The 25,577-nt window shown below is 50.5% G+C and overlaps 1 protein-coding gene across 1 annotated transcript in view; it reads right to left on the reverse strand.

The window, feature by feature from the left end:
* cacna1bb (calcium channel, voltage-dependent, N type, alpha 1B subunit, b) overlaps positions 1-25,577 on the reverse strand; it is a 209,691-nt gene that overhangs the window by 92,244 nt on the left and 91,870 nt on the right. Inside the window, 2 exon segments of the mRNA XM_064308862.1 lie at positions 5,745-5,848; positions 24,114-24,301. Of these exon segments, the coding sequence (XP_064164932.1) occupies positions 5,745-5,848; positions 24,114-24,301 (292 nt within the window).

Consider the following 25,577-nt stretch of genomic DNA (forward strand, 5'->3'; position numbering starts at 1 on the left):
CCAGACATAATGATCAGAATAAGCACCACATTCCAATACACATTTTGGTCTCTGCTTTATTAGCGCCTACACATACAAACAACTGCACATACATATAAACACACGCACACGCGTACGCACGCACGCACACACACACGCACGCACGCACACACACACACACACGCACACACACACACACACACGCCGTTTCCTGCGTCTCCTAAGACCGCCTTAACTGCGCTCCATTATCTTCCGTATCATGTGCCTCCTTCCTGAGGAGAGAGGACCTCGGGATGAATGGTGTTTACGAAATCACACGACGCACCATCTGCTCCTCCACCCCTCCAGGGTGGAGGCGGCGCTGACTTTCCACGCCTCTCAGAACACGCGTTTAAGAAAAACGAGAGGAATCCTTCTCCCCGGTGATGTGCTATTATACGGTAACACAGCGGATGCTGTAAACCACCATCCATCATTTTTTCTGGATCACAAACGATTGTAGTTTTTATGGCACTCACACGTACTGTATCTAGAGAGCTGTGGAAAATAGACTAGATGAGAAAGTGATCACTCACGGTGGCTATGGAAATCTGACGCCAGTGGGGTTAACAGTGGTGCCTTTTTATAGTATAGTACAAGCTCACATTTCATTTCTTGCACATTTCACATTCGGCCTTCTGAAATAGCTGTGATGGAAAGGCCGCAGGCTGACGTATCTCAAGGTTTTCCGCGACCCGCTGACGTGGAGGAGTGAAGAACGCGCGTGCCTTAGCTTTTAACGTTATTAAACCATAATTCTCAGGGAGACGGAGTGAGAGAGAGGGTGAGAGAAAGGTGGAGAGAGAAAGAAAAAAAAAGGGTAGAAGGGAGAGGGAGAGAAACATTTCAGCAAGTGACGTAGTTTCCATCCCTGCCAGAAGGGGTCATCAACAGGGGCTCGAGGAACCAAACCTTGCAAACCCACTCATTAATGCATGCACACACACACACACACACACACACACACAAATATCTTACCAACACATACTCGCAGAAATACAGGCACAAATATCTCTGTGTGTACATGTATAAATGAGTGGGTTTTCAAGCTTTGTGTGTGAGCGTGTTTGCGCGTCTGCGTGTGTATATGTGTGTGTGTGTGTGCGTGTGTGTGTGTATATGTGTGTGTTGTGAGCACACATGCGTGTGTGCGTACGTGTGCCTGTGTATATGTGTGTGTTGTGAGCGCACATGCGTGTGTGCATGCGTGTGTGTGTGTGCGTGTATGTGGTGAGAGAGCACGTTTGCATTCTCCAGGATCAATGAAAACAGAAGCCCTCTGTGGTTGGGCGATGCCCACTTTAAAAAGCCACTCTGTCATCATCACTGTGTAAGATCCTTAAACACTGACCTTCTACATAACCCACAGAGAGAGAGAGAGGGAGAGAGGGAGAGAGAGAGGAAGAGATAGAGAGAGAGGCCGAGACGGAGAGAGAGAGAGAGAGACCGAGATGAAGAGAGAGAGAGGAAGAGAGAGAGAGAGAGAGAGAGAGGAGAGAGGAGAGAGAGAGACAGAGACGAGAGAGAGAGAGAGAGAGAGAGAGAGAGAGAGAGAGAGAGAGAGAGGAGAGAGAGAGAGAGGAGAGAGGAGAGAGAGAGAGGAGACAGAGACGAAGAGAGAGAGAGAGAGAGAGAGAGAGACCGAGACGAAGAGAGAGAGAGAGAGAGAGAGAGAGAGAGAAAGAGATAGAGAGAGAGAGATAGAGAGAGAGAGAGACAAAGAGAGAGAGAGAGACAAAGAGAGAGAGAGAGGAAGAGATAGAGAGACAGTAGCAGCAGCAGACAGATAAGAGGCTATAGAGAAACAGAGAGCAAACCTGTCAGAGACGCTCATGCTCCGCCCCCACCCCACAGCCCTGACGGGGGGGGTAATAAACAGATAAATTATACATTCTTTCCAAAAACAAAAACAGAAAATGTGTGAACAAGGTCACAAAAACCAGCACGGCGCTTCGACATCCGCGTGAGACTTTCTCTGCTATTGTTTAGCTGACACCTGGTTTTCAGCTCCTCACAACAAACCTCATCGCTAATACAGGACGGCGTGAGACTTGCTGAGGATCGTGGGATACGTCTTCACGCTGAAGTGATTTCGTTTGGAAGCGTCCACTGGAAGGAGAGTTTGAATAGGTGGTTTTTTTTTTTTTCCTGTGGCTGTTTTATATGGTGGGGAACAGGACTGCAGAGACCACACGCGTGGGGGTTTCAGAGTTAAGGGTGCTGAGGGAACACGGCGAGGGACCGTATTCAGTGGGCTGGAACAGGGCCCACGGTCCCAGCCGGAGGGAAATAATCTCGGTTTTTCAGGCTCAACAGGGGGTGGCCATCTTCGCCTTGTAGGTGGGCAAGCATCTGAGCTGCACACGCTGCAGAAGCCATACACATTTTAATGAAAAATTGCTCATACTAATAGGTACTGTGTCACATCGAACTGTTTCTGGAGGCTCCTCACCCTCACAGCAGCAAAAAAATTCAACCTTCATGTAGCGCAGTGTACAAGAGATGCACCCTTCCCAGATCTCGACCATGCCTACCCAAGGAATCTCCAACGACCCCCCCCCCCACACACACACACACACACACACACGGGAGCTGACAAGCGCTGTGAGAGTGGCTCGAGGTCGCACAGAGCAACGCGCGTACGGAGACTCACATCTCCTCTCTCTGCGGGGCGCGAGCTGAGCCGAGCAGCCATTGTGGCTCAGGAACTCGCCCCCCCGCGTAGCCATTGTGGCTCAGGAACAGCAGGCAGCGCCCGGGCTGACCGGAGGACCCGCGGCGAAGCAACTCTTTCTCTGCAGGCGGCAGCAGTAGAACGGCGGGTGTGCGCGGTGCACGCACAGGCGTGTGCCCCGGTCAGTCCCGGGCGCAAATTAAAAGATGGCGACTCAGGACAGCAGTATCTCTCTCTCTCTCTCTCGTTGCTCCTGTAGACACGCTACACTGCAGCAAGCTGCGACCATTGCGTTTTGTTCGTTTGTTTAACTCGGTTATGACTGATCTTCATTTTGCACTTTGATCCAAAGATCAGTGTTGGGGGGGGAGACCCAACCCGCTTGACTCCCCCCGGTGAGGCTGCGGTCTCTGGGCAAGAGCTGTGGCTGGCTGCAGTAATTGGATGAGAAAAGAGAAACCGAAGAGGTTTCCTTTTAACGACGCGTAAAAGAATAAAGGCTGAGAGCGGACAGCCGGACTGGGGAAGAACGCTCTGTGATGAAAAAAACCGCCACCGCGCCACATCGACACCTCAGAGGGGCAGGAAGTCGTTTGCTGGAGCGGCGCTGAGAATTAGATTCAGGCTTCGGACAAGCAATCAGTTCAGCTCCTCAACAGCAGCAGCTGAAACCACCGCTACGGCTACAGCTACAGCACACTGTAACACACACTGCTACGGCTACAGCACACTGTAACACACACCGCTACGGCTACAGCACACTGTAACACACACCGCTACGGATACAGCACACTGTAACACACAGCGCTACGGCTACAGCATACTGTAACACACACCGCTACGGCTACAGCATACTGTAACACACACCGCTACGGCTACAGCATACTGTAACACACACCGCTACGGCTACAGCACACTGTAACACACACCGCTACGGCTACAGCATACTGTAACACACACCGCTATGGCTACAGCACACTGTAACACACCACCGCTACGGCTACAGCAACTGTAACACACACGCTACGGCTACAGCACACTGTAACACACACCGCTAGGCTACAGCACACTGTAACACACACGCTACGGTACTACAGCACACTGTAACACACAGCGCTACGGCTACAGCACACTGTAACACACACCGCTACGGCTACAGCATACTGTAACACACACCGCTACGGCTACAGCACACTGTAACACACACCGCTACGGCTACAGCACACTGTAACACACAGCGCTACGGCTACAGCACACTGTAACACACACCGCTACGGCTACAGCACACTGTAACACACAGCGCTACGGCTACAGCACACTGTAACACACACCGCTACGGCTACAGCATACTGTAACACACACCGCTACGGCTACAGCACACTGTAACACACCAGCGCTACGGCTGCAGCACTCTGTAACACACACCAGCCCTACGGCTACAGCACACTGTAACACACACCGCTACAGCTACAGCATACTGTAACACACCAGCGCTACGGCTACAGCACACTGTAACACACCAGCGCTACGGCTACAGCACACTGTAACACACACCGCTACAGCTACAGCATACTGTAACACACAGCGCTACGGCTACAGCACACTGTAACACACCAGCGCTACGGCTACAGCACACTGTAACACACCAGCGCTACGGCTACAGCACACTGTAACACACACCGCTACGGCTACAGCACACTGTAACACACCAGCGCTACGGCTACAGCATACTGTAACACACACCGCTACGGCTACAGCACACTGTAACACACACCGCTACGGCTACAGCACTGTAACACACACCGCTACGGCTACAGCACACTGTAACACACACCGCTACGGCTACAGCATACTGTAACACACACCGCTACGGCTACAGCACACTGTAACACACACCGCTACGGCTACAGCATACTGTAACACACACCGCTACGGCTACAGCATACTGTAACACACACCGCTACGGCTACAGCACACTGTAACACACACCAGCACACAGCCAGCAGGACACCCTCCACTGAGCACAGCATGCGAGAGTAACTGTGTGTGTGTGTGCATTTGCGTGACTGTGTGTGCACTTCTGTGTGTGTGTGTACGTGTATGTGTTTGAGTCACATAAGCACCTGTCCGCATCTACACAATTACACAAATACTCTCTGGCTAAAATGCAATTAACAACTAGAAATACCGCCTCGCAGTTGTATGCCTCCGCCAACCAAGGCAAAAACGTGTTTTGTGAGGTCACAGTGACCTTGACCTTTGACCACCAAAATCTAATCAGTTCATCCTTGAGTCCAAGTGGACGTTTGCGCCAAATCTGAAGAAGTTCCCTCAAGGCGTTCCTGAGATATCACGTTCACGAGAATCGGGACGGACGGACGAATGGACAGACGGACAACCCGAAAACACAATGCCTCTGGCCACGGCTGTGCCGTCGCGGAGGCATAAAAAATCAGAGCAGGACTATCCTGCATGGGCCCCAGCCTTCATAGATACACGCAGCCTTTCCTCTGCCATACTAGAACAGCAGTGTCAGTGTGCGTGTGCCTGTACTATGTGAATGAATGCACCCCCGCCTCTCTATAGAGCCTCTCCTATCGAACACCCCGGCCCTGCTTAAAGCTGAATCACCCGCGAGTGGGAAGTATTCCGCTAGGTCTCAGATCCTCAGGAAGTGTTCTTTTCTCCCATTCAAGCCAACAGGCACTTTCGTGTTCAGTGCATTTTTTAATGCTTCCCCCCCCCCCTTTTTCTCTCCTGTCACGATGGAACTCAACTTCCCTAACCATCGCAACTTCCTTTGTCCATTCAGCCGATCCTCTCCTAACTCCTCCACGTGCTAAGATGGTTCGGTGTTTATGGAGTAGGTGGGAGCACTTCCCTGCAAAACCTCCAAGTCACAGGAAATGGCAGGTGATGTTCGTTAGTGATGCCATGCCAGGTTCAGAACCTCTGGCCCTGGGGCATGCTGGGATTGCGATCTGAGAGTACTATGGTGCTAGCTCATTAGGGCAGCGTAGCTTAGCGACTGAGAGGCATGCACACAGCTTACCCTGATAAGACCCCCAGGACCAGGTTCAGCATGAAGAAAGATCCGATGATGATGAGGGGGATGAAGTAGAGCCAGTTCCAGGTGTTGCCTGAAGCATCGTTAGCCTGTGGGGAAAGAGGGAGGGGGGAGGGAGGGAAAGAGAAGCTTACTATTGCCATCCACATTTTCATTACATTACATTTATTTGGCAGACGCTTTTATACAAAGCGACATACAATAAGTGCATACCCGATAAGGCACAATACTCATTTTGTACAGTTGAGTATGTACCTTGAGAACTGTCATTGTCATTGCATTATTTTTTAAAATCTTTTATTTGAGAATACTTTAGAAGAACTCAGTTCAAATGAGAGCAAGAGAAAGAGAAAGAGCGTGAAAAGAGGACGATCAGAAGAGAGAAAAGGGGAAGGAAGGAGTGAACAGGAGGAGAGAAAGAAATCCGCTTTTTTCCCCGAGAATGGATCACAGTGTTCGTTGGGCAAACAGAACTCGGACAATTCGGCTCTTAGCTCCGATATCGCTCTGAATGTTTGACGTACGTGGTTATTTAATCACGGGCGGAGTTCATTTGGAGGTGTAGGCTGCCATTATATCAACAGTCTTTGGTGGATTCTTTTAAAACGCTCCCTTGTTTGGTTTCCATGGTAAGGAAGTTTGTAAGAAAACATTCAGATCAATTTTTATTAAAGGATTTTAATGTTCTTTGACAAAGTAAACATTTTTAAGGTATGCATTTACACACATACATAGAAAAGTGTATATTTAAATCCTGTCACCAGCCCACTCCACTGGAAGCATGCCAGAAGTCCCGGTGTGATGGCTCCTTGAGTAGCTGCTACCCTTGTAGCGAGTGATTAACCTGCAGTGCAATCACAATGGAAAAAACTTCCTTTCCTTGACATGGGACACAATCCCAAAAACTCAAAAGTGCAATTAACCTCCTCCTCCAGGCTGTCTGTAACCTAATTAAGAGTGTTAAACACAGCCAAGACACAACGAGACAACTGAGACACTGAGGACCGGATCAACGCTATTGCCTGCCAGTTTCTCTCTCTCTCTCTCTCTATCCCTCCCTCTGTCACTCTCTCTCCCTTTCTTTCTCTCTCTCTCTCTCTCTCTCTCTCTCTCTCACTCTCTCTCCCTTTCTCTCTCTCCCTCCCTCCCTCTCTCACTCTCTCTCTCTCTCTCCTCCCTCCCTTTCTCTCCCCAGCACCCCACTGCACATCCTCTGGGTGATAAGAACAGTCCGGACACAGATCTCAGATCAGTGCTGTACAGGGCCTGCGGGCCGCGGGCCAATTCGCGTAAGAGGAAACGCCCGCGTGGTGCCAGCGTGGCATAGCGGCACGGGCGCAGCGGGCGAGGGTCCAGGGCGGGCGGGCAGGCGGCGGAGGCGTGCCTCCCGTGGCGAGGTGGGGGCTGAGAGGGCGGGGGCACCGTCTAGAGCCGTGTCTGGAGGGCTTCACCCCCCCCCCCCACAATTAAGCTGGGGACGGTCACAGCACGCGGCCTCAGCACCCACAGATGAGACTTCCACTCCAGCTGCACGTCTGCGTGCGGGTCCAATCAGGGAGGGAGGCGGGGTTGGGGGGGGCCGGGGGGGACGCGTGGAAGAACGCACAAACACACACACGCGCACACACACACGCGCGCACACACACACACACACACACACACACACAAACATACTCTCTCTCTCACACACACACACACACACACATACTCTCTCTCTCACACACACACACACACAGACACACACAAACATACTCTCTCTCTCTCTCACACACACACACAGACACACACAAACATACTCTCTCTCTCTCACACACACACACACAAGCATACTCTCTCTCACACACACACACACACAAAATACTCTCTCACACGCGCACACACACACACACACCCAGTTCCTGCCTCCAGTTCCCCCAATAGCAACGGCACCACATCACGGTCATTTAGCAGAAGCTCTTATCCACAGAGAGTCACATCAGCTTGCTGCACATTTTCACATACTGTGCAATCCATCTGTACAGCTGGATGTTCACTGAGTCAATTAGTTAAGTTAAATACCTTTCTCAAAGGTACAGTGGCAGTGCCTCGGCTGGGAATCAAACCCAGAACCTTCCGGGAGCAAGTCCATCATGCTACCCGATGCTAACACCCAGCAGGAGGAGGACGGACGGACAGAGGGCTCTATCACATCAACGGCCCTTTAACAGTCGAAGCACAGCTACAGTTAAAGCACAGCTAAAGCTGTCCAGTTAGAGCTATGCGCTTTTTTGTTTTGTTGTTTCCTCTGGAATCAGCAACCAGTTTAGGCTTTGGAAAAAAAGGTATGTGTATGTGTGTGTGTGCGTGTGTGTGCGCTGTGAACTCTTTAGCCAATTAATGACCCTTCTGAGAATAAATAAGACACTGGTAGTGAAGTGAACACACTTCTGTACGAGAGCAATGGTGGCCCTCTCTCCATGGCGATAAATCACTCTGACACCACAATAGCCCGGCATTTTAAAATGCATTAGAAGCCCAAAGATCCTTTGTTAAGAGCGAAACACCAACTCTTCCATAACACAGCTTTAATACGCCCCTGTTCACAATCAGATCCCTGACGTGGCAAATCTACAAACACGGCAGCAGAGACAGGGGCCTAACAGACAGGGAAGCGAGAAATGACAAAAGATCAACCTTCGTCAAACGTTGGGGTACGATGTGTGGGTATCAAAATTGTTATTCTACAGAGTTACATTACATTACATTTAGCTGGCAGACGCTTTTATTACATTACATTACATTACGGGAATTTAGCAGACGCTCTTATCCAGAGCGACGTACAACAAGTGCATTGGTTCACGGTGTAGAGGTGCAAAAGAAACACACTAGAGTGAAGTAAGGATCGTAGTGCCAGAAGTGACCACATAGATCAGGACTCCAACCCTGTAGAGTAACCTGTTCAGCAAACAATCCTTTTATCCAAAGCGACATACAAAAGTGCCTGTTAGCTTGCCTGTCTGGGTGCATTGGTTACTTACTGATAAAGCTGCATGGGAGAATGAATGTTTTAAACTCATTGGCGGGGGGCGGGGTCTTGCTGTACATCCTCGTGGTTTCCTTTGTTGTATATCATCAGACTACCTCCACTGAACCATTATTTCTGCAGAATTTAGTCACCATTGGGCCCACCTGAAACAGCCAGGAGACAAGCCAAAAGATCTCCTACTTAAAAAACCAACACCCAACCCTCCACCCAATATTACAGTGGACTTCTGCCAGATTTATAGTGCAAACAAAGTGGCCAAAGGTAGATTGTGGGCAGGCTGCATCAGATGGAATGGATTATCGTCCCATCAGTTGTTAACAACAACCGAAGTGATACTAATCAGATCAAAACCAAACCGGAGAGAGCGCTGTATTTACCAATTATTCATCTGTGTTTATATTTGGATGTGCTGCTGTACGCTTTGGCAATGCTTACAGATGTACTTCCTGCCAAGAAAGCATTTTAAATTTGAGTCTGAGAAAGCGAGAGAGAGCAAGAGAGAGAAAGAGCAAGAGATAGATGGCAGGAGATAGAGAGGAGAAGAGAGGATTTTCTAATGCTCAGAACACCCCCCAAACACGCTTGATTGATTCCGCCTGTCACACTGAACCCAGCCCCCTCCATCCAGAGCTCCACACATGGTAATGTAATCATTTGCTGAACTGAATCTGACTGCCATTATTCGAACCCGCCCCCCCTCCGCATCCGCCCGCCCCCACTATCCAGTTCCCCTGAGTGACGCCTCAGCGGGCCGCACGGGGCCTGGCGGAGGGAGGGGCTCGGAGAGGAGCGCTCGGCGGGGAGGGCGGGGCCGGACGCATCGATGCCCTCCCGTGCCTCGGAGAGCCAGCGGGAAAAGGAGGGTGGCGTGGCGCTGCGCCTCTGTTTTCCAGATCCATCTGTGTGTGCTTTTAAGCCTTTCAAGAGCAGGTTTTCTGGAGTCCCTGTTAGAATTCTAAGTCAGTGTTCTAGAACTCCACTGCTTTCAAAGTACAGTGACTGTTACATCAGCGTAAGAATGTTCAGCTAAGAGCATTCTAATCACATATCTGGGATCTTGAACCTAGAAAAGCACAATGGAAAGAATACAGTTTTCACTACACTAAAACCAAAAATAAAATGAGATGGTGAAGAAGTTAAGATCAATTTTGGTAAATTAATAGAGAAGAAAGTCTCGGCTGCCCCCTTGATGAGGGCCTGAACCTCGCTCTACGAAAAAAAAAAAAAAGAGACAATTATCGCTGGTGAAAATGACCCTTGCACTGCTTAATGAAAACAATCCATTGGAGAATCTGGTTTTACATACAGTTAAAAACATAGTGTTAGGATTCAAACTTGCATTCACCATATGTGCACAAAAGCACAAACACACATTATATACGCACGCATGCACACACATGCACGCACACACCCACGCACACACACACACGCACACACACACGCACGTACGCACACACACACGCACGCACGCACACACACTCGCACGCACGCACGCACACACGCACACACACGTACACACGCACACACACCCGCATAGTGACACATTTCAAACACCTCCGCACACAGAAACAGATTTTCCATGCAAAGATAGTGCTGGGAACGTCAGGGACACTTCTAGATTTCCGTCCATTACAAACAAGCAGGTCAAACAGCTGAGCAACTTTAGCAAGGGGGGGCGGGTTCCCCGCCCCTTAAGAGAAGCCCCCTTTACATGCGTTAAAGCATGCGCTTATAGGGAATCTACCACAAAACACTGAAACCACACTAAGCAAACCAGCCAGGAGGCCAAGCAGCATCGGCACAGGGGAAACGGTGAAGTCAGCTGCATCCAAACACATGGAGCTCTCTCCCTCTACCTCTCAATCACTCTCCCCCTCTCTCTTTCTCTCTCTCTCCCTCTACCTCTCAATCACTCTCCCCCTCTCTCTTTCTCTCTCTCTCCCTCTACCTCTCAATCACTCTCCCCCTCTCTCTTTCTCTCTCTCTCCCTCTACCTCTCAATCTCTCTCCCACTCTCTATTTCTCGCTCTCTCACACTCTCTCCCTCTACCTCTCAATCTATCTCCCCCTCTCTCTTCCTCTCTCTCCTCTCTCACTCTCTCCCTCTACCTCTCAATCTCTCTCCCACTCTCTATTTCTCGCTCTCTCACACTCTCCCTCTACCTCTCAATCTATCTCCCCCTCTCTCTTTCTCTCTCTTCTCTCTTTCTCTCTCACACTCTCCCTCTACCTCTCAATCTATCTCCCCTCTCTTTTCTCCTCTCTCTCTCTCACTCTCTCCCTCAACCTCTCAATCTCTCTCCCACTCTCTATTTCTCTCTCTCTCACACTCTCCCTCTACCTCTCAATCTATCTCCCCCTCTCTCTTTCTCTCTCTCCTCTCTCACTCTCTCCCTCAACCTCTCAATCTCTCTCCCACTCTCTATTTCTCTCTCTCTCACACTCTCTCCCTCTACCTCTCAATCTCTCTCCCACTCTCTATTTCTCTCTCTCTCACACTCTCTCCCTCTACCTCTCAATCTCTCTCCCACTCTCTATTTCTCTCTCTCTCACACTCTCTCCCTCTACCTCTGCATCTCTCCCCCCACTCTCCTTCCATCTACCTCTCCATCATTCTCTCTATCCCCTCTCTATGTCTCTCTCTTTCTCTCACTTACTCTCTCACGCTTCCAATTCCAAAAATGCTTTATTGGCAGGAAATACTTCATACAGAAATTTGTGCCAAAGTGTATAGCTCACTCACTCCATCCCGCTCTCACACAATTTCTCTACCCCCCCCTTTTGCTTTCTCTCTCTCCCACCCCACCTTACAGAATATAGAGAGCATTAATTTTTGGGAAGTTACTGGGAGGCAAAACACTGCAGAAGCATATTAAATATTTGGCAAAGATTTGAACCCTCCTAGGAACACTGATCCACTGAAGCAAAAAGGAAACATATGGCATAACTCAAACACTACCAAGATCAGGCTGTCCTACCAAACTGAACAACTATACAAGAAGAGAACAGACCAAGAGGTCAGCTACAACACAGAGCTTCGATACAGTAAACTGAATATGATGCCACAGCATACTGTAATTAACTAGCAGGAATGTAACAGGCCACCTGTTGCACCGATTTGATTCTGGACTCTTGATCAGAAGGTTGCAGGTTTGAATCCCAAGGCACCGTCATATACCTCAGAAGGAGGAAAAGCAAGTTTGAAAATAAAAATTTTTTGTCCTTGTGTCCTGTGATGAGAATATTATCCCTCCAGGATAACAACACCACACCACACTGCACAGACTAGTGAGAGCCAGGCTAAGAGCACTCCACACACCCCCCCCCCTCCGTCCCCCCCGCTGCCATAACTGCGCACAGCACCACTCCAGGTGACCCCGGCAACGTGCCCGGCAACCACGGTCCCGCGGCACTTTGTGGAAAAAATGAAAAACGAGCAATTCTGCCTTTTACGCTACGCATCATACAATTACACATCAGTCCTGTTTCAGCAAGCTCAGAGCACAGCGACTCCAAGCAAAACGCAAGAGGAAAGACACTTACGGAGAACACAACATTTTGCTCACTGGATAAAATGCACTCCAAAAATGGTTCACTCCAAAGATTGCTAGTTAAAAACACAATGGATTCATATATTCAGCGATGACACACAAGCTTCAAATTCAGGCTCGACTGCCTCGATCCAAAAACATACGCAAAAATGTGTTGACACCACTCAGGTCCAACACACACCGGATCATACAGCTTAATGAGGACATAAAGTTGTTCCCTTGATTAAAATCTCACACTTATTATTGTTCCGGATTGTATTCGTGTTATTTGCAATTGACGTGGTGAGGATGGTTTTTTTTCTGATCTTCAAAATAAGAATGTATACCAAATCACACTTTCATCACCTTTTATTCTTTTGTAAATCCTACCTGTTAAACAGGTAGAAATAAATGATGTGTAATAGCTTTTCACTGACAGAAAACATATTATATTAACACTCATGATTCAATGGAGAAAGCAGTGTTTAAGGTTTCAGGACCTCCGGGTTCAGCACCACTGGTAATGCTTAAGGCAGTGGTCTCCAACGCTGGTCCTGGAGAGCTACAGGGTCTGCTAGTTTTCATTTTCATCTTAAAATCAGCACCCAATTGAGACCCAAGACACCGCCTTAAGGTTTCATAAGTTCTGTTCAGCACCACGGACAGTGTCTAAGGTTTCACGCCTTCCGTGTTCAGCACCATGGACAGTGTCTAAGGTTTCACGCCTTCTGTGTTCAGCACCACGGACAGTGTCTAAGGTTTCACGCCTTCAGTGTTCAGCACCACGGACAGTGTCTAAGGTTTCGAGCCTTCCGTGTTCAGCACCACGGACAGTGTCTAAGGTTTCGAGCCTTCCGTGTTCAGCACCACGGACAGTGTCTAAGGTTTCTTGCCTTCCGTGTTCAGCACCACGGACAGCGTCTAAGGTTTTGCGCCTTTCCTGTTCAGCACCACGGACAGTGTCTAAGGTTTCACGCCTTCCGTGGTCAGCACCACAGGGCAGTGTTTTCACTGCATCTGTGTTCAGCACCGAGGACAGCGTCAGCGTGCAGACCCTGCTGTGCGCTCTCCCTGCGCACGCCCCCCTTTGCCCCTCCCCCCTCCCCCCTCCCCTCTCCCCTCCCTCTCTCCCGGCGCAGACAGGCAGTCTGTTAAAGGGGCTCGCTGCTGGGTCCTGACACGTCGCCGCTCCTCGCTCGGCTATTTTTAAAAAGCGCTTTAACAAGCTCCGAGACCAGGCCCTAACGACGCGGCGGGCCCCGGCGTGGGGTCAGAGTGCGTGGCTCAGGGGCCCGGGGCCCGGCGACTCAACGGCCTTTAATGAGCCACGCGTGAAGGGGGCAGTACCCCCCCCACCCCCCAACCCCACCCCACCCCACCCCGAAATTCCACTGAGAGGCGGAAGCAGCCCAAACACCGGCAGCACAATTTCATCTTTCCTGCAAATTTACAGAAAGGGGGGGAAAACACAAAAACAATCACAGAACAAACAACATGGACCCTTACTTAGAAAACAGGTTCAGATCACAGCTGTTAGGATTAGAGCGAGGAAAAGGATCATTTTCTTTGTGTGCATATACGTGTGTGTGTGAGTGTGTGTGTGTGTGTGTGTGTGTGTGTGTGTGTGTGTGTGCTGGTGTGCGTGGTGTGTGTGTGTGTGTGTGCATGCGTGTGCATGTGCGTGTGTGTGTGTGTGTGTGTGTGTGTGTGCATGCGTGTGTGTGTTTAAGAGAATGTAAAGGTTAACTGCCGCTGTCTCTCTATACGCAGGTACTCCAGAGCACAAAGGGAGAGCGGCAGTCAGAAAGCAGAATGTGACACAGTACAGGCAGTCAGGCAGAATTCTCATCTGCAAAAACCTAATTATGAAGCCGCAAAAGAAAATTGAACTCAGCTGGCATGAAAGGAAGATTGCCACATTATTAATAAAGGCAATCACACCCCTGCTGGAGAAAAAGGCACCGCGCTCCCTCCTTTCCAGAGTTAAGAGGCGCAAGTTGAATTTTTATTACGAAATAATAAGAAAATGAAACAATGAATTAATGCATTACGCAAGCCCCCCCCCTCAGATACTAGCTTTAAAAAAAAAATTCATAATTAACGGGTTAATCATCTTCTACAAGCAGCAAATCGTGAGGACAGCTTGTCTTTTTTTCCAGACGCGTCGGCTGCGTGTGACCCCAGGCTGCAGCTGAAGACCCGCGGAGCGAATTTCCCCTGAACCCGCGGCGACTGGCGATGGCGTCCCTCAAAGCCGCGATCCCGTCGATTCGCAATCACGGTTGACGGACACCTCCAGGAGGCTCGGGGCCCTGAAAGCGAGGCCGGGCCGCGGAGGCAGGTCAGCGGGGTGTCTGACGCCACCACCGCGCCCCCGCGCTGACCTACAGCGGCTCGCAAGAAAGGGCACGGCCACAGATGCTCTACGCTCAACCAGATGCTCAGCTCTGCGTCCGAAACATCGAAATCGACATTACGCTCTGATGCATCCTGAGAGTAATCACCACGGGGGGGGGGGGGGGGGGGGGGGGGGGGGGGGGTGTCCAAGCACATTGTACCGGGGCACTGGATTTTCGGCACTGTAACACAGCACCGTAAACGCCTGTCACCAGACAACGACACCTCCTGCAGCTAAGAAGCAGAGAGAGCGGAGGAGCTGAGTATCTGGCGAGCGTAATGAATCTGTGGCCGCCTTTTAAAAGCGCGCCGGGGGCCGGGGAGCTGTCGGCACCGGCGGCATTAAGGAGAGGTGTAAACGAGTCCTGAGCCTCGGGGGGCGGGGGGGGGCGGGGGGGTTGTTCTCACATCGGACTAATGAGCAGCGGCGAATCCAGGCAGGGCCAGCTGTCTCCGACGCCGCGGCGCGCTGGAGCGCAATCCGCCCGCGAAGCCTCCTTCCCGTCCGCGACACTCGACCCTCGCGGGCGCAGCCAGTCGCGCGGACCGCTTCTCTTCAGAGCGACGGCTGAGCGAGCACAAATAAGACGGGATCGGCTGGACTCACGCCCAAAGACGCCGCGCTAACAATATTATATTATTATATTATTATTTAAATCTTACACTGCAAACGGTTTATCAGTGCAGTAGTTCATGTACTGTATGTATTGACAGCAGGTGCAAGCACGAACTGCATTATGATGCACTGACAGACAGTGGCACGGACGTGACAGACAATAATAACGCAAAGTTGGCCAGTTAAAACTGCAGCATAATTCAGGACATTACGGGCAATCAGAACAAATGTGAATATAGAACCCAGCAGTCACGATCACTCGGTTCATGAAACCACAGACAGATCTGCAGAAAGACAGATAGACCCACAGACCGCCAGTTAGACTCAGACTAGATTAGACAGTGCATATATTACACATACATTCATACACACACACACACAGAATATGTGCGTATGTGTGCGTGCGTGAGGTAGGTGTGTTTATTTATATACATCGGAAACTAAAACATCTTAACAGGATGAATAAAATAACACGTCTCTGCATCCTTTCTTTATGCCTCAGACACATTAAGGCTCAGCCCAACACAGCCTCGCCACACTTTGCTTACACTGGGAGTCAATGTACTGAAGTGTGCATGATCTGTGTGTGACAAATCGATTCTTAACGCTGACCCCCTGTTGATCGCCTCCCCCCCATCCTGCACATTCCGTTCTCCTCCACATCCAAAGCACTGGAGTGTAGGCTTGTAGAATGGCGTTTTGATTCCTGACACGTTCCACCCACACCCCCACCCACCCAATCATTCCGACCCTGGAACACGTCCTCGAAACTCGAGCTGCAGCTGGACCTCCTTCACACCCGAGACTCTCAACAGCACCGGAGGAGGGAGAGGATAACATACGCCATTATACCTTACAGGCTCTAACATACACCATTATACCTTACAGGCTCTAACATACACCATTATACCTCACAGGCTCTAACATACGCCATTATACCTCACAGGCCAACGTTAGCCCTTACAGTACATATGCCTTTACACTACATCACACAAGGATGGGTAAACATTGGCCATCACATAAGCCTTTGCACTGAGCTGCCATAGCAACTGGAACGGGATAACATATGGCAGCTAACATTGCCCCTTATAGAGCCATTTTACTGACAGATGAGGTGGACAAGGACCAAGTAGACAAGAACACAAGTAAATAAGAATGCATCGTGACAAGAACAAGACATTCTGCCCATCCAGGCTCACCATTTACAGTACCTACAAACTAATTCCAGCAGCACTACGTTGAGGACGGACTACAAAACCCAGGGGGTCTCTGCCTCTACTGCATAGCCAAGCTGTCACAATGCATGCCAGCCTCTATAACGCACTAGGCTTTAAGTCTCAGACAGGCGTTTTTATACTGAAGCCCCAGATAAGATGTTAGATGATTAGATTAGATGATGATACTTTTATTGAACCCCGTGGGGTAATTTGTCCTCTGCATTTGACCCATCCTAGTTACTTAGGGGCAGTGGGCAGTCACAGTGCAGCGCCCGGGGACCAACTCCAGTTCTGAGGCCAGAGCCTTGGTCAAGGGCACCTGCAGGAGTGCACCTAACATGCATGTCTTTGAGCCTACCTCATGGGCCTCATGTGGCACCAGACCTGGACCAAACATTGGAACCACTTCATAGCCCTTAATTTCTGCCTGAAATTCTTGGAGTTTACTAACAATGCAGTCAGCGAGAATGTTTTTTTTGGGGGGGGGCACTATCCCTAGATTTTGCCATGTTCTTGGCACAGGACTTTGAGGGAAGGCAGAAAATGGAGCAACAAGGGGGAATCTCCGTCATTAGGAAAAGGATTTATTGAACATGTTTAATGACTACCCAGAGGTACGGCGGTGCTAGAGCTGCTAAAAGGCTTGGCATGTATTCACCTGTTGTTGATTCTTCTTTTTTTTTACTGGATAGGAAATGCAGCAAGTGCTGAAATAATGGCGCTCACTGATTAATTTTCTGGCTGAGCCAAGTCACGCTGGAAATGAACAAAGCCTTAAAATCCAGCCAGGAATGGCAGGAAAGAGATCCTGTTTAAATACTGCAGGAATGGCAGGAAGAGATCCTGTTTTAACCCTGCAGGAATGGCAGGAAAGAGATCCTGTTTAAATACTGCAGGAATGGCAGGGAAAGAGATCCTGTTTTAACCCTGCAGGAATGGCAGGAAAGAGATCCTGTTTAAATACTGCAGGAATGGCAGGGAAGAGATCCTGTTTTAACCCTGCAGGAATGGCAGGAAAGAGATCCTGTTTTAATCCCTGCAGGAATGGCAGGGAAAGAGATCCTGTTTTAAACCTGCAGGAATGGCAGAAAAGAGATCCTGTTTAAATACTGCAGGAATGGCAGGGAAGAGATCCTGTTTAACTACTGCAGGAATGGCAGGAAAGAGATCCTGTTTGTAACCCTGCAGGAATGGCAGGAAAGAGATCCTGTTTAAATACTGCAGGAATGGCAGGGAAGAGATCCTGTTTAAATACTGCAGGAATGGCAGGGAAGAGATCCTGTTTTAACCCTGCAGGAATGGTAGGAAAGAGATCCTGTTTTAACCATGCAGGAATGACAGGAAAGAGATCCTGTTTTAACCCTGCAGGAATGGCAGGAAAGAGATCCTGTTTGTAACCCTGCAGGAATGGGTTCCAGGCCGTGGTTAGAGGATGTTTTTTTATAATCTGAACTGCAATCTGGATGATTCTGCACTCCACCTTCTGCACTCCACCTCACCCTATGCTCCCCTCCCCTTGTCTCTCCACTCCTCTGCTTACGGTCACTGGCTCCCAACTCCCCACCCCTCAACCTGTACTCTCCCCCTCCCTCACCATTTCCCCTTGTTTCTCCGACTTCTCTCCCCTCACCGATTCTGAGGTTTCACAACTCCTACTTTCCCATCGCCCCACAACCTGTGCCCTTGACCCCATTCCCTCACCACTCCTCCAGGCAATCTCACCCGAGATTCTCCCATTCATCACCTCCCTGGTTAACTCCTCCCTGACATCCGGCTGCTTCCCGTCGACCTTCAAGAAGGCCCTCATCTCCCCCCTCCTGAAAAAGACCACACTAGACCCCTCCATCATTGGGAACTACAGACCGGTATCTCTCCTTCCATTTCTGTCAAAAACCATTGAACGTGCTGCATCAAATCAACTCTCTGTGTTTCTTTCACAGAATGAGCTCCTCGATCCCCATCAGTCTGGATTCAGACCAGGCCACTCGACAGAGACCGCACTCCTCTCTGTCAACGAAGCTCTCCACGCAGCCCGAGCAGCCTCCCTCTCCTCCGTCTTATTACTTCTGGACCTATCGGCAGCCTTCGACACAGTCGACCACCCCACCCTCCTGTCCTCCCTATCTGCAATGGGGATCTGTGGCACAGTCCTCAAATGGATTGAGTCTTACCTCTCAGATCGCTCCTTCCAGGTAGCCTGGGCTGGTAAAGTATCTGCGCCACACCCCCTCATCACCGGAGTCCCACAGGGCTCGGTCCTTGGTCCTCTCCTCTTCTCTCTCTACACCCAGTCCCTTGGCCCTGTCATCACAGCTCATGGTATGTCTTACCATTGCTATGCTGATGACACACAACTGTTTCTCTCCTTCCCACCCTCTGACACACAGGTCTCAGCCCGCATCACTGCCTGCCTGAGTGATATTCAGAGCTGGATGGTCCGCCACCATCTCAAGCTCAATCCAGGTAAGACAGAGCTCATTTATATTCCGGCTCTTAACTCCCCTCTCTCTGATCTCTCTATCTCCCTAGGTAATACCATCCTCACACCATCACCCTCAACTAGAAACCTTGGCGTGGTGATGGACAACAGACTGTCCCTCACCGAGCACATTTCAGCAGTGACACGTTCATGCAGGTTCTTCCTGTATAACATCCGGAGGATCCGCCCCTTCCTCACAACTTACTCGACCCAACTCCTCGTCCAGGCAGTGGTCCTGTCCCGCCTGGACTACTGTAACTCCTGCTTGCTGGCCTCCCAGCATCATCTATCAGACCCCTGCAACTCATCCAGAACGCAGCAGCGCCTGGTCTTCAACCTCCCAGACATTCCCACGTTACCCCCTGCTCACCACCCTCCACTGGCTCCCCGTGATGGCTCGCATCAAATTTAAAACATTAGTGCTTGCCTTCAAAGCAGCCAGGGGGTCAGCCCCTCCCTATCTACGTCAACTCATCAGACCCTACACCCCAGCTAGACCTCTCCGTTCTGCTGCCACATGTCGCCTGGTCCCTGCCCCGGCTCGCACCAGCACCCGGTCACGCCTCCTGTCTGTTCTAGCCCCACGGTGGTGGAATGACCTTCCTGTGCAAGTCAGAACAGCAGAGACCCTGGCCGTCTTCAAACGTAGACTGAAGACTCACCTCTTCAAGCTACATCTCACCTCATCACCCCCCACTACCCTCTAATTCACACTTATACCTAAGCAAAGTTATACCTATTGTAGCTCTCTTGCAGGAATGTTGTAAAGCGCTTGTCTCTGAGTTTTGTAATGCACTTGTTGTAAGTCGCTCTGGATAAGAGCGTCTGCTAAGAACCTATAATGTAATGTAATGTAATGTAATGGATGAGCTGAAGTCCAAATGAGCCACATGTGGGGCTACTTCTGAGGCTTTTGAGGTTATCTATGTGTTCTCCAGCAGTGTGATGGTTTAACACACTCTCTCTCTCTCTCTCTCTCTCTCTCTCTCTCTCTCTCTCTCTCTCTCTCTCTCTCTCTCTCTCTCTCTCTCTCTCTCTCTCTCTCTCTCTCTCTCTCTCTCTCTCTCTCTCTCTCTCTCTCTCTCTCAGCAGATGGAGGGGGATGCCTTGTTGATTCATACTACTGCACTCACCCCCCACCCCCCCCCCCCTCCCCCATCCACTGCCGGAAGGTAAACATACTGCCCTGCCATCCCCACAAATCCGGCCAAGACACAGGAACCATTTCCCTGTTTCCGGGGACAACGCCCGTCTCCACGGCGCGCCGAAAGGGGGCGGCGGCCTGAGCCACTCTCTCTCTCTCTCTCTCTCTCCCTCTCCCCCACGCCAGAGGCAGGGCTGCAGGGAAGGCAACGGAGCGAGCGAGCGAGCGGGCAGGAGTGGGCGGTTCCAGACACAAAGTGGTGATGTAATAATAGAGTGGGCGGGGCGCTGATCAGGGCCTGCTCCATGCAGAATCACACACGGCCCTTCAGAACCGAGACCGACCATTTCCTCACTAATGCACGCAATGCACTGTGAACAAAAGACTGCATCTTCTGCATGTACTGCTTGGACCTTTCCCATGAACACCGGGGACATGCGAAGGCAGAAATTTCATTAAGGACAATTATCCCTCCATCTCTGCCGGGTCTCCTCCCCTCCCTCCATCCCTCTCTCGTTCCTTTAACTCTGTTTCTCCTTTAGCTCTTAATCCAGGGGGCCGCTCCCCGACGCTCAGGCGGAACGGACAGCCGCGGCGGGACGCGAATCCGTTTCTCACGGCTCGCGGCCCCAGCCGCTTCAGGTCGGGGGAGGGACGCCGGGAACGCGCTCGTCCAAAAAGCCGCGCCGACCGTCACGATGGAATCGGAGCCGCGCGGTTTCCATGGCGACAGGCGTGTTTACCGACTCGCTACGGCAGGGACGAGGGGGGTGGGAAGGGGTGGGGGGGTGGGGGGGATGGTTCGAGGGGGGGGGTTTCTGCTGCAGAAATGAAATCGCCCACGCCGGCGCCCCCTGTGGATTTCCGTTCGCAAGCGGAACCTCTCCTAAAAATCGCAGGATTGGCTGAAGAATCCGCCGGCGTGCCAGAACAGCCGGCTTCCCTCCCCGTGCTCAGACTCCAGCCCCCAGACCCTCTCCCGGGACACGGAATAAGCACCCCCCCCCCACCCCAACCTGCGTTACAAACTGTGCCGGCAGTACCACGGCCTCACCGGAGAGGCACCGTGACCAGGTCACGCAGACCCCACACCTGCAGCCTCCAGGACCGGCGGACCCGAGCAGTCAGGCACGGGAAAACACCATGTCACCGTAACACTGCCAAACAATGATGATGATCACCATATCCCCCCCTCGGCCATCTCAAACTTTACACCGCCACAAGGTGTCCGACTCCGTCTAAGACTTCAGCAGGAAAACTGTGGCAGGCTATTTGCGGTTTCACTTCTCACCAGAGAAAATGTCAAAATTACCACAAAAGTCCAGCCAGATAAATAAAAAAGCACAACGGAATATGTTTTTGTTCTGTTGACCTCAATGAGGGCTTTTTTTTTTAAAGGCATACTCTGTGACTTGATAAACCATTTTGACAGCAGGGAGGGGAGTAGGAGGAGAGTGAGTGACAGCAGCAATACTGGACACATCACCCTGCTACAGTCCCACCAAATAATCTCTTTGGGGTGTCTGTTATGAGGGGTACTGGGGGGGGTGTCACTTCCTGCCAAATTTGGAGCTATAGACACACACAGGGAACTGAAAATCTGATGTCATTGTGAATCATTCCAGCACTTTGATTGGCTCTTGGAACAGGACATCTGGCCTCAGCAAATTTATTGGCTCGTGACACCCATTCGAACATAACTCAGTGCTTTGATTGGCTAACGGAGGCATGATGAGACCTGATCAAGTACTTTGATTGGCTCTTGGTACTAAGCAGGCCTGCCCCCTGTGGCTTTAAAGACTAATGATATGCACCCAGCACTTGGATTTGGCCATCACACTATATAAGCACCAATCACAGTGCCTCGATTGGTTTTGTGACCCCCCCACAAGAACGCGCGATTGGCTCGTGATTAAATGAAGACCCGCCTCAGAAACCTCGCGCGGGTCGGAACACCGCGAGCATCCGCGTTCGCGCCGCTTTACGGGATCTGAAGCGAGCGGCGAAACTGCCGACATCGGTTACCCGCTAACGTCCGAAACCCAGAAACACAAACGGCCCTCGTACGGCGTGAGGCGTCGCTGGCAGGCTCTCCGCCGCTCGAGCGCGGCGCCGCTGACCTCCGCCCGGCACCAGCCGCCCACGCGCAGACCCCGAGTTCAAAGGGAAGGCGCTCTTCACAAGAAGATACAATAAAACAGCGCTTCGGCGCGGCGTGCGTACACCACCTGCCTCGCTACAAAAAACCCACTTCAAAAAAGGTTCTGGAACTTTCTGAGAGGCAGAGGTGAGAAAACAAGAGCAGAGAGGGCAAGAGGAGCGAGGAGGAGTACGACGAAGGTGGAGAACAGAAAGCAGAGCGCTGTTCCAACCGTGAAAAAAATGCCATCGGCAAGGCCAGACGTTTCTGAGAAAGAAAAATGTTTTTAAAAAGCATTTAATCCTTTAATCCTGGTGCTGGTGAGCCTGGTCCTCAAACCCAGAGGAGTTTTTTTTTAAAATCCAAATTGGCTAATTTGCAGGGCTAGGAGTTCCAGTTGAAGGCGTGATGTGACGACTCTGGAGCGTGCATGACTTCCTCAGCATTCGTGGCCTTCCCCGAATCGAGTTGGGGAGGTAGGAGGGCGCAGAAAAAAATGCAGAAACAGAGCAAGAACAGACTACTCCAATTATTTTATGAATTCAGTCTCAATTTAATTTCCCTCTCCATAACCTCAGCTCCATCTGAACGCTTTCCAGAAGCACCCGCCCCCTCCGGGCCCTCCTACACCCATGACTGGAAATGACTAGCTTCATTACTGCTGGGTGGAGCTTCCTGTTGAACCATGAGCAGAGCCACAGTGCGGTGTCAATCACACAAATCGACAAATCGACAGTCTGGAGACTCAACGAGGCTCATCTACAGAAGATACTGGCACATTACATTACATCACATTTATTTAGCAAAAGCGACGTACAAAAGTGCATTTCATGGTCATTGGACAACTACAAAACACAGGTTCAATAAGGTACGATACTCATTTCATACAGCCATTTCTAGCCAAGAACACAGTTCAGTTCACGCAGTGAACACTATTCTGACCTGCCAAGCCAAACTAGGGAGAAGAACAAGCCACAATATTAGGACAAATACAAATTACCAAAAGTGCTGGAATGGGGGAATACATGTAACACCTGGCACCTAACAGTGCTGCTTGTCATCTTCTATACCTTCTAAATCTTTCTGAATTCGTAGTACTGACGGCTAACTGGGCCACCAAAGCCACCATCTTTTCACTGAATCAGCCAAAAGTCCCAACCTCACAACACTGTACTCCACAGGTGAGCACTATAGATACTTAAGCATCGTTACCGGGACACTAGCCTCAGTTCTCATAATTTAACAAAGCAGTTAGTCTGATCAGGTCAAAATCTTCCGTTTTTATCAAAATCTTTTTTTGTTTTGTTTTGATCAGGTTATCAACCTGATGTGAGGTACATCCGTCCGATTTCTGTGGATGTGCTTTTGCTCATAAATGGCCATATACTCCCACAAATCATGACCCTGTGTAGGCGGGACTCCAAATACCAGCAGCGCTTGGAGTGAGCTCAATCACCTGGACCCATGAAACAACACTGGCTGAAATTTCATAACGGCAGGAAATCATTCTCAACAAATAACGTGCCTTTCCAGCTGCTCTCTATACCACCTATTGATAATCGAGCCTAGACAAGAGCGTTTGTGTTTGACGCTGCCAAATCGCCAACAACGCAAGATCGCTCCAAACCTTCCTTCTGGGAATCTTTTTTCCCCCCATGAAGCTTCACTAACAGTTCAACTCTGACAAACCATCCTGGGCATCACATCCTTAAATGAGGACGGAGCTCAACCAAACGGAGGAGGAGCCAGGAGGAAGGGGGAGGGGCTCCACCAGACCAATGCGCTCAGAGGTGGGCGGAGACTCACGTTGTACAGGATGTCCACCCAGCCCTCCATGGTGATGCACTGGAAGACGGTGAGCACGGCGAACAGGATGTTGTCGAAGTTGGTGATGCCGAAGTTGGGCCCGATCCAGTACTCCCGGCACTCGGTGTCGTTGGAGCAGGTGCGCGCCGGCGCCTCCAGACCACAGGGGAAGTCTGCAGCCAGCTCGCCTGCAGGGACACGCACCACCGGGTCAGTAACACACGGATACACACATACACATACAGACATACACACACACACACACACACACACACACACACACACAACACACCGTCAGTAACACACAAAACGAACACACACAGGTAGCACATACATACACACAACATCAACACACACAACCACACACACACACACGGGTCAGCAACACCAACACATACACACACACACACACAACACACACACACACACACAAAACACAGACATACACACACACACACACATAACACACACATAACACACACAACACACAACACATACACACACATACACACACACACACAACCACCAAACACACACACACACTACTACACACCATACACACACATACACACCCACACACACAAATATACACACACACACACACACATACACACAAACATACACACACACACACACACACACACACTGCAAGCAACACACACATACACACACACACACACACACGACTGGGTCAGCAACACACACACAAACACACACATACACACACACACACATCACACACAACACACACACACACACACGCGGGTCAGACACTGCACACACACACACACACACACCACACACGCATACATACACACAACACACACACAACAAACAATACAACACAAAAAAAACACACACCCACACCCCACCCAGAGACACATACACGTGCGTGCACACACACCCAGACATGCATGGAACAACATACATGCACACATAAGCACAAGAACATGTGAAAATACACACACAGCTGGAGATATGTGGGCATTTTAATGCACACACAGACACACACACTTACACTTACACACACACACAAACCCAGACACACATGGAAAAAACATGAACACGTGCACACACACACACACACACACACACACACACACACACACACACACACCTCACACACTAACACACACACACACACACACACACACACACACACCTCTCTGAGTTAGCGCAGGTGGGGTTGCCTGGTACCTGTCGATGACTCATACGCAGCTGGGAGAAAGTTAACAACGGCTACAGGGCGGGCGCCTCGCTGGCCCTCCCCATCTGCGCTTAATTAAACGCACTCACCCGCTACCAAAATAACACACATGCCCCTACGCATCTGCGTTAGCGGCCTGTCAGGATCTCACGCGCCGCAAACAAGCAGCAGCTCCAACACGCTGTCTCCACGTCAAAGGAACCAATCAAAACACGCCGCCTCGTTAACTCTGCTCGGAGCGTGCCAATCACCCGGCT

The sequence above is a fragment of the Anguilla rostrata genome, chromosome 14, assembly GCF_018555375.3.
Source record: "Anguilla rostrata isolate EN2019 chromosome 14, ASM1855537v3, whole genome shotgun sequence".
NCBI lineage: Eukaryota > Metazoa > Chordata > Actinopteri > Anguilliformes > Anguillidae > Anguilla > Anguilla rostrata.